Source organism: Monodon monoceros, unplaced genomic scaffold (genome assembly GCF_005190385.1).
Source record: "Monodon monoceros isolate NGI ecotype Baffin Bay Population unplaced genomic scaffold, NGI_Narwhal_1 Super_Scaffold_11, whole genome shotgun sequence".
Classification (NCBI taxonomy): Eukaryota; Metazoa; Chordata; class Mammalia; order Artiodactyla; family Monodontidae; genus Monodon; species Monodon monoceros.
In genome coordinates this window covers 47,715,746-47,726,335 of record NW_021703767.1, presented here as the reverse complement: position 1 = coordinate 47,726,335, position 10,590 = coordinate 47,715,746, and the positions used below count along the sequence as shown (strand labels likewise).

General features: G+C 34.5%; 1 protein-coding gene across 2 annotated transcripts in view; it reads right to left on the bottom strand.

Moving 5' to 3' along the window:
- Positions 1–1,007: 1,007 nt before the first annotated feature.
- Positions 1,008–10,590, bottom strand: part of TBC1D23 (TBC1 domain family member 23) — a 63,704-nt gene continuing 54,121 nt past the window's right edge. Inside the window, exons 15-18 of one of the 2 annotated variants that reach the window (XM_029213792.1) lie at positions 7,929–8,017; positions 5,138–5,273; positions 3,482–3,676; positions 1,008–2,673 (exon numbers count right to left, since the gene is read on the bottom strand). In XM_029213792.1, the coding sequence (XP_029069625.1) occupies positions 2,592–2,673; positions 3,482–3,676; positions 5,138–5,273; positions 7,929–8,017 (502 nt within the window). In that variant the 3' untranslated portion in view covers positions 1,008–2,591. The remainder of the gene's footprint in view (positions 2,674–3,481; positions 3,677–5,137; positions 5,274–7,928; positions 8,018–10,590) is intronic. The other variant, XM_029213791.1, reaches the window with a different exon arrangement.

Here is a 10,590-nt window from a genome sequence, read left to right as displayed (position 1 = left end):
CATCATGGGATTAGTGTTCCTGTAGGAAGAAGAAAGAGCAAGAGAGCTCTCTTTGAGAGCACAGAGGAAAAGACATACAAAGACTCAGTGAGAAGGTGCCCATCTCCAAGTCAGGAAGAGAACTCTCTAGAACCTAACCATGCTGGTACCCTGATCTCGGACTTCAGCTTCCAGAACTGTGAGAAAATAAATTTGTTGTTTCAGGCCACCCAGTCTATGGTATTTTGTTATGGCAGCCTGAGCCAAACTGTCACATTTTAAATAGAACTGTCAACCTATGGCAGTTAGTTTAGTATGTTAGAATATCATGCTAAGGAGTTTTAATGGTCCTGTAAGAAACATACCAGTGGCAAAATGGTTGAGTATGTATCAGTAAAAATTTATCATCTCTACTAGAAAACATGTTTTATTAATGGTGGACAAGTGACATCAAATATTACATAGGGGATTAATTTTACACCTTAATAAGCAATAATAATTCCCAGGGATTGGGGAGAGATAAGGGGTACTTTTTCTTTTCAATTTCTTTGAGCCTTGTTTTTCTCATCTTGAAAATACAGAAAATACCAACCGCATAATGCTGCAACCCCTGCAATCCTTAAGGGTCCACGGGAGGTGGATATCCCAGAGTGAATTCTAGTTCTCTGGTTATCGGGACAGTGAAGGGAGGATAAGCTACATAAGTGCCTAATACAATCAATGAAACATCTTTCCATTTGGTATTCATGACTAATAACTGGGCTATTTCAGATGAGAAAACTGAAGTTCAGATGAGTAGTTCAAGGGAGGAATTTACTACATGTAGATGTAATGTAATTAGTTTTAAACTACCTCTTTCCTCCTCCCCATCTAGAAGAACAGAAATAGGAATCTAATACTTTCAAACCTAAAATCTGAACATTTAAATTCCACTGAAAGGATAGACCTCAATTTCCTAATTTTGTTGTATCCATAGAGATTTACAAATGGGGGGAAGGGAGAAAAAGAGAGGGAGAGACACACTGTCCTTAAGAACAAAGTTTTGAGCAAACTGTACTGATTTATTTACAACTGTAATTTATAAAGAGTAACACAAATATCTTTACACTAATATTATGAAAGAAGTCCCATGGCTGAAATGGGCAAAAAATGAGACTTCAAGACATTTCTAAAAGGGGCACCAAAAGAAGGGAAAAAATGCAATACAACAGTTGTGGGGAGAGTTATAAATATCAAGTATTGCACCAGGTGCAATTTCATGCAAATGTCTTCAACCAGTCAAACTTTATTATTTAGATATTAGAATAAAATATCTTTAATTATGTTGCCTTTTTTTCACTTGATTTCCATTAAGTAAATTAAAATAACTGGCTGTAAACAGAATACATCTAAATATTTCTCCTATCAACCTCTTAGAGACAATCCATTACATTTTAGGACATAGCAGGTTGTGAGGATTTGCTACTTCCCAAACAGATTTTATAAGCAGTCATTCCATGGCCCCAAACGTGTTCCTGGATTTCTTTCACCAAATGTGTCTAATATGAACCTCAATGAATTAAACTGAGAAAGCTGCAAAATAAAGCAGACCACTTTTCAGTTTTGTCATATTAAGAGACTAAAAATCTTTTCAAACCACTGGAACTTTAGTAAGAGAACAAAAACCAAAGAAGAAAAAGAAATTTCAGAAAGTGATGATAAAAACTAGTTTAGACAGCTCTCTGGTTATCTGGCTTTTCTTTAGGTGGATAATAGTGTGGTCACAGACATAATCTCACTGAGGATAAATCCATGTGTACTCAACACCTGTTTTGAAACATTCTAAATCAAATATTCCTCTGGTAATAAAGACCAATGACATTTTTAAAGATACAAGTCAGTCCCCCAAGTGTTAATTTTAATCTTAACATGCCTACCTACTTATTATAATGCTTTTAACTGCTCCTTAGAGACAATTAGGATGAAGTTTAGTATCTGAAGCACTAAGTGTTCAAACTATTAGCTAATGGTGCAAAGATGACTTAGAAACTGATGTTTCAACATTTCACTAGTTGGTCTGCATTTGAGTTGGCTGGAATCTTCATCCATTGCATTAAAAAAGATTTCACTCTTTTTAAGAACAGAAACAGCGCTAATTATTAATCTACGTAATACTTTTTAGTTTCTCATACTGCTCAGTGGGTAAACCTAAATGTAGCAATTAAAGGGGTCTCTTCAATGAATTCTACCTCTAATTTTCAGTGAAGACACTGCAAATATATATGTGTATGGTTGTTTTTAAATCTAAACTGATGCGTGTTCCCTTAAAACAGCTCTTCAAAACAGAACTGCATTCTGCACCCTTAGTTCATAAGGGCGCACGGTCAGTTACTTCAAAGTCATTTAATAACTGACCTTTATAAGAAATCATTTTACAAAACCAAAAATGCAAAAGAAAATTTTAAAACAATTTAACTTTCCAGAGATTGACTGTAATAATTTACACCTTCTTAGACTTGCTATGCAAGCACCCCCATAAGCAAATGAAAGTCTCCGGTTAGTACTCAGTCAGGAAAATATGTCCATATTTCTCTTGGTTGCCTTAATTTCTTTTGAAATAATTTTATTTTATATTAACTTTCCAAAGCATCCAAAACTTTCATGATCTGTTGTTTTATGGCTTTGGTAGCATCTCCTGCATTTGGAATCAAATACCTATGGGGGAAAAATATATATATTAATATAGAGCCTTCTGTTCAGGATTCAACTTAGATATCAATTCCAATGTCGAAGTAACCTACAAATCAAGCACAGTTGCCCTCCTATGTACTCCCCATCACTTATTTCAACATATACTCAAAAGAGTTATTTTTAAAGAAAGAAAATCTAAATGCAAAAGGAAGGTGATTTTTCATATTACATAGAGCAAGGTGGAATGAACTGGAGATCAGGAGTCAGGAGGGCTATATTTGGTTCTAACACAAGTGTGAAGATCTGGAAGTCATTCAACCCCTCTGGGCTTCACATTTTTACCTGTAAGATTAAAGATGGTTTAGCTTCGAGAGCAGTGTGGTCTACGGCCCTTGTGCCAGTCCATGAACTGTTTGTCACTGGTACACAATGAGATAAGGAAGAACCTGTACCAGACTGTAAATTAACTACATCATCCAGCACACTGCTTACTTCGTTGATACGTTTTTAAAACAAGAATTATTTGATGAAGGAAAATAAAAGCTCGTATTTAATTGCAAACCAGCATTTAGTGTAGCACTGGTGTAGATTATTCCTAAAGACCCTTCTGTCAAAAGGTTTGTGAAATTAGCTACTGCACTTAATGAAATCATGTGCTAATGGCTAAACCATATAGTACTACAAATTTGTAAGAAGAAAGATAGCGAGAATACTAATAAAAATGGTTCAAGTATCCTGTTCCACCATCCATTCCCCAAAATAGAGAAACAAACCGTGTTTAATAATGAACTAATTCACTAATTCAGATAACATCATCCTAAGAAAATCTTACCTTTCGATTGCCAAAATTTCTATTCCTGAAGTGCTGCTGTTTCCATACTTGAAGGTAATTAGCTCAGGATGTTTTTTTTTGGATGTTATTTTAACCACAGAATTTAGTGCTTGTCGAGACTGGATATAAGCCAATCCTTTCCGTGAAAGAATCTCCCTTAAACAGTACATATGTGTTGCAGTAACCAACAGATGACTTGAGAGGGACAAAAGCATTAAAAAAACAAAAAGAATTTAAAGAAATGTCATTTAAAACAACTATTACTTCAACAGCCCCAATTATAAAAAATGTTCAACTCCAGATGAAATTACTTTTGAGTTAAAAAGTGAAGGCAAAGGATCGTCTATAAACAAATAAGCTACCTAGTAACAGCTTTTAATTTTCCTTTAGTTGTATGCAAAATTAATGTTTTATTAACAGATAATCCTGTAACTGTTTAAGAGCAAAAATTATATTTAATATAATAAAAACTACAATACAATTAGAAATCATTAAAATAATAAATTTTTAGAATCTATTCTATATGGTATTTGGAATATACTACCTTTCAGACTTTTAACAGTAAACTATCCTCATTCAACATACCATAACATATACTTTATGTCAAAGACCACTAAGCAATACCTGGGCTGCCTTACATATTTAATAATATTCTTTAACTGGATCCTACAGGCAAAATAGGGATAGAATTATTAATACACACACCCTGCTTTGTGTCTCAGCTCACTTTTAGTATAGTGATAATACTCACACACTTTTATGAAATACAACAGGACAAACATCAGATATCCAGAATGTGGGACATTCTGCAGAACAGTTGGCCTAGACTCAAAAAGGATTCATTCAACATGAAGAAAAGGGGGAAGTGTGGTGAGGGAAGCAGTATTGTTCTACACTGGGTGAGACTAAAGAGAGATAACAGGCAAATGCAATGTGTGAAACAGGACTGGATCCTGGACCAGGAAGAAAAAAACAAAGACAATAAAAGATACTTTAGAGACACTGAAAAATTTGAGTGTGTTCTGTATGTTGAATGATGTTCATTAATTTTAAAGTTTTTAAAGATGTGATAGTGCTACTGGAGTTGTGGAGGAGACTGTTCATATTCCTTGGAGATTTATGCGGAAGCATTTAGGGGTAAAGTGTCATATCTATAAGCTTCTTCTGAATGGTATGACAAAAAGAAAGTGTATGTGTATGTGTGTATGTATATACAAACATAAAGAGAGAGATGGGGTAGTGTGAAAAAAGTTAAAAGCTGGTGAGTCTGAGAGAGGCTTATAAAGATATTCAATGTACTATGTCTTCAACTTTTCTGTTTAAATTTTTCAAAATAAAAAAATTACATTAGAAATATTTTTTAAAAATCAAGACATATAATACAAGTTGACAGAGGAAAATTATATCTCATTGTGTGTCTGTTTATTATTTTTTTCTGCACTGCACGGCATGCGGGATCTTAGTTCCCTGACCAGGGATTGAACCCGTGCCCCCTGCAGTGGGAGCTCAGAGTCTTAACCACTGGACCGCCAGGGAAATCCCCAGGAAATTGTATCTTATTGTACTTGGATACATAAAATTTCTTCTGCAGCTACCTTTTATATCATTCTTCCCTAAATTCAATTTTACTTCTGAAGAAGGTATTTTAAAAAGTACCTAGGAAATATGTGTCCACTTTCTTTCACTTCTTTACAAGGAAAATGATGCTTGACGTCTGGCTTGTTTATCCAAGTCTGAATGTTTACAACCTCTTTTCTATCATCATCTGACATTGAAGAACTGTCAATTTCATCTATAAAGAATTATAAGATGTTAAAAGTGGGTATCACCAACTTTAAAAATGATACATTTTTTAATAGCCTGAAAAAAATTTCAGTAGTATTTTAAACACACATGTTGGAAAAAAGAAATTCTAACCCAGCTACTATATTTCCTTATGCCACTGGTACTACTATAAAAGATTATGAAACATCATTCTAGATGGTGTGAAAATATTGAGAATATACTTTTAAAATATTAAACTATGAGGAATTTCAACTTTTTTTTTTTTTTTTTTGGCGGTACGCAGGCCTCTCACTGTTGTGGCCTGTCCCGTTGCGGAGTACAGGCTCCGGACGCGCAGGCTCAGCGGCCATGGCTCACAGGTCCAGCCGCTCCGCGGCATGTGGGATCTTCCCAGACCGAGGCACGAACCCGTGTCCCCTGCATTGGCAGGCGGGCTCTCAACCACTGCGCCACCAGGGAAGCCCTCAACTTTTTTGATTTATATAACATAACTCTAATCTATGACTAGTCTGTCGAGAGATGGCAGAATTGTCCAATAATAATATTAGCAGCTATCTTGAGGGCAAAGATGGCAGAGTTCTTTTTCTCTTGCTGGTTTCTTTTTTTTTTATTATTGAAGTATAGTAGATTTACAAAATTATACTGGTTTTAGGTGTACAACATAGTGATTCAATATTTTTATAGATTGCACTCCATCTGCAGAGTTGCTGGTTTCTGATTTTAAGGAAAATAACAACAACAAAAAAATCCATGCTGGGATAGATAAGTAAAAATCTATTTAGTGGGATTTTTTGTGAAAGAAATATAAGACATTCTAGTTATTTTGTTTCTCTAATTTAACAAAGGGGAATTACACTCCCTAGAGTTAATAATTGTAGATATTCTTCTCTTTGCTTTTTAAGAAATCAAATTATAAAAAGACATAATAAAAAATGAAATCTCACATATCTATTCACCTCTAGCTTAAATAAAAAAGTGAAGCACTCATGGATTTTTGCCCAGTCACATCCCCCTTTCTTCCCAATAAGAAACAGTGACTATGTGAATTTGGTGTCTCATCTTTACTTTTAACCCAACATGAATATTCTTAAATGATATACAGTAGCGTTTTGCATTTTAAGTAAAATTTATATAAATAGTACACTGTTCAATTGTATTCTTCTGCAACTGCTATCCTACTCCCAACATTGTAAAATTTATCCATGTTGACACACATAGCTCTAGTTTTCTTATTTTTCATTACTGTGCAATCTTCCAGAGTGTAAATATATACGTGTATATATACATGTATGATATGTGAAATATACCATCATTTATTCATCCATTTCCCTCCTCCCTTTGTAAATGGAATAACACATATTTAGAGAGAGATAGAGACTGACAGGTAACAGGAAAATGGCAAAAGAGGGGGAGGAAAAAGGAGAAAAGGAAACAATTACAAATAGCACACAGAAGTGCATGAAACAGAAGATAAAGAATAGCTAGAGAAGGTGTTGGGGAAAAATCTGTATAGAAATAAAATACAATGTACTGATTATTTTACTATAATATAAAATAAAAGAAGAAGTGTATTTTTGGATTTTATATACAGGAATATAAAAATTTTGTGTAGGAGAAAATAAAAATTCTATGTATTTGCTTCAAAAAAAAAAGAAATAACATATAGAAAATTACATTTACCTCAATGCAGTTTTCAGGAAGTTGACTCTGTAATATCCATTAAAATGTCAAATGTGAGTCCCTCTAATCTGGCAATCTTACTGTTAAGAATTTACCCTCTGGATATACTTGCAAAAGTTAACCTAGATATATGCATAAAGATAGCCACTGCTATTTGAAACAGAAATAAAACTGGACAACTACCAGTGTCAATTGGGAGAAGAATGATTTAATTATGGTATGTTTGTACAATAGAAAGAGAACAGAATGATTTAATTATGGTACATTTGTATAATAGAAAGAGAACTGTGAAGGTATACAGGCTGAGGTAGAAAATATGAAACATATATTACTAAGTGGAAAAAGCAAGATGAGATTTGGGAGTATTTTTTTGTACTTTTACATATAACATATACTTTACATACCATACATATTTTAATATATTTTTTCGAATTCAATACACATTAATATTAATTATGATTACTTAAGCAGGGTAATCTGGGCAGTGGGATTATGAACCAAAGTAATAAATTATTTTTTAAAATATAAAGAAAGACAATCACAGAGGATGACAAGCTTCCCTGGCATAATATCCCCATCTTGTGGCCCTTTAGGCTACTGCCTCCAGTTTCAAAAGGCTCTTTTCAGATGTCTCAATTCCCTCAATCTCCTACCTGGGTGGATCAGGGGGATTTAAATCCAATCCCATGGATTTAAATACTATTTATACACTGATAATTCCCAGATTATCACCAGCTTAGACTTCTCTCCTCAGCTAAAGACTCCTATAATCAACCGCCTACTCAGCATTTCTATGGCATAATTTAAGATGTCCAAAACCAAACTCTTAATAGAAAAACCACAGACTCTCCAATCTCCTCTACAGAATTTCACTGTGTCTTTTTTTTTTTTTTAAGCAGTTGTTCAGCTACTCCCAGAATTATCTCTATAATCACTCTCGGTGCTTGAAGAAAGCAGTCTATAAATTAGTGTATTGCCATACCTGTGTCGTATTCTTCTTCATCCCCAATGCTGAAAACAGGCTTTACACCACGGTAAGGCTTTCCCACTCTGTCACTGCTGCTCACATGCCTATATTCAAAGAATTTTAGGAGGGAAATCATTACTTAAGTTACCAAAGATTTTCACCAAGTATCATTTGAATATTAAAACAAAATACAAATGTTCTGTGCGCCCACCATGTACCACCCAGTTTCAGGAGAGCTATGTTAAGGAAATTGAAACAAGATAAGGAAATTGTTAGCAAAAGTGGCATAAGGTCTTGGGTATGCGGAATGTTTTCAAATCTGTAAAAATTAAATTTTAAACAATTTTAATGTTCACATAAAACCAATGCATTGTGAAGTTCCTTAACCTCTCTGTGCTTCTGTGTTCTCATCTGTAAAATGGTGGTAACAATATCTACCCTTCCTGGTTACTGTGAAAATTAAATCAGTTAGGACTTCCCTGGTGGCACAGTGGTTAAGAATCTGCCTGCCAATGCAGGGGACACGGGTTCGGGCCCTGGTCCAGGAAGATCCCACATGCTGCGGAGCAACTAAGCCCGTGTGCCACAACTACTAAGCCTGCGCTCTGGAGCCTGCGAGCCACAACTACTGAAGCCTGTGAGCCTAGAGACCATGCTCCGCAACAAGAGAAGCCCGCGCACCGCAATGAAGAGTAGCCCCCGCTCCACGCAACTAGAGAAAGCCCGCGCGCAGCGATGAAGACCCAACGCAGCCAAAAATAAACAAAAAAATTTAATCAGTTAATATTTTGTAAAGCTCTTAGAACAATGCCTGGCATACAGCAAGTGCTACATACACATTTGTTAGACAAAATAGTTTATGAAACCAAATATTCAAATTCCAGTAGGAGTGCCTAATTCTCATATGGGTACAAATGTCTTAAGGTTTTTCCTCTCATTTTTTTTTTCATTACTGTTACTTTTGTTTCAACAGAAACTAAGATGCTACTTCTTTTACATAAATAAACCATGAAAATGAATTTGCCTTTCACTTTCAAGTGACAGAAACATAAACATGTAATCTCAAACTTAGTAAGTTCTGCAGGAAGTATGACCTCTCTTTTTTAATATAAAAATCAATACCTCATTACTTTTCAGGTAACCTCAAATAAACCAGTAAGTAAACTTAAAATATTTCGACAAAATACCACATGTTTCTGGGGAAAGAGTATTGTATTATTTGTAGAATAAGGTTCAGCTAAGATAATCTATGATGAAGGAAAACTATGGCTTTTTTTTCCTTGTCATGTATCGAGAGTTCAATGCGGAAAAAAATCAAGTTATGTGTCTTTAGTCTTAGAATTCAATTTTTCCAGAAGACAGAGATCAAATCTGTATTTTAAATGATTTCTTAATACATATCATCAATAAAAATGAAGACCTAATTTTGTTAAAATATGCTTAAATCTTTATTTCTCCCAAAACAACGTTCCTCAACAGAAAACCAATGAGAGTTGAGTATATAACAGAATTATAAGTTAATCAGTACACTGCTTACAGTTTAAGTTATAAAATCATTTTTTATGTTAAAGCATATCTAATGTAAAATTATCCAATAAATTATCAAACTATGCTCATTAAAGAAAATGAAAGAAATAATTCAAATACCTATGAAACTCAGATTCAGCTTACTTACAAAAGGCAAAGATAATATAGCTTTGTGTAACAATACTTTAGTGCGGTCTAGATTATAAAGTTGTACGAGATTAAGTTATTGGTGCTCTCCTGATATTGAAGTATAAACTGCTATAACATAGAAAGTAACAAAGATAATGTTTACAGTAAATGCTTGAACCAGAATATAAATGACATCCAAAAAAAAAAGCTGGACTCTTTTTAAAAAGCAGTATAGGGCTTCCCCAGTGGCGCAGTGGTTGAGGGTCCGCCTGCCAAAGCAGGGGACACGGGTTGGGGACATGGGTTTGTGCCCCGGTCCGGGAAGATCCCACATGCCGTGGAATGGCTGGGCCTGTGAGCCATGGCCACTGAGCCTGCGCGTCCGGAGCTTGTGCTCTGCAACGGGAGAGGCCACAACAGTGAGAGGCCCGCGTACCGCAAAAAAAAAAAAAAAAAAGCAGTATATCTATGCTTTTTTAGCAGAAACAAAATCTACAAGAGTTTGACTAGATTTTAACCTGATTTACTGACCTCAAAACCAACCCAATTTATTCTAACTTCTCAGTAAACTCTATTTTCAAAATGGATATATCTGCCTGTGGACTAGAGAAGATAATTTGAATGTTTAAAAAATTATTTGCGATAAAACTTGGGAGTTAAAATTAGACTAATTCAATGGTCCTGTAACAAGAGAAAACAGAAAGGTGATTCACAAATAGATTATAATTTTAAAAGAAGCAACCTCCTTTAAAATTATAAAATTATAATAGAAGCTCTGTAACTGGCATTGGCCAACTCTTATCTGTAAGTTGAAAGTAAACTATTGTTAAAAATGCTACTTCTAATTCACTGAAAATATTGAAATGACCTGCTAAAAAAGTCAACTCCATTATTCTGAAGCTTAACTTACATTCAAAGTATGATTAGAATTTCTTTTTAAATGTTCATAGGGATTGCTATAATTGATATTCAAACTCAAATTGCAGAAAAATCATGAGTATAAAAACTGTAAAGCCATACA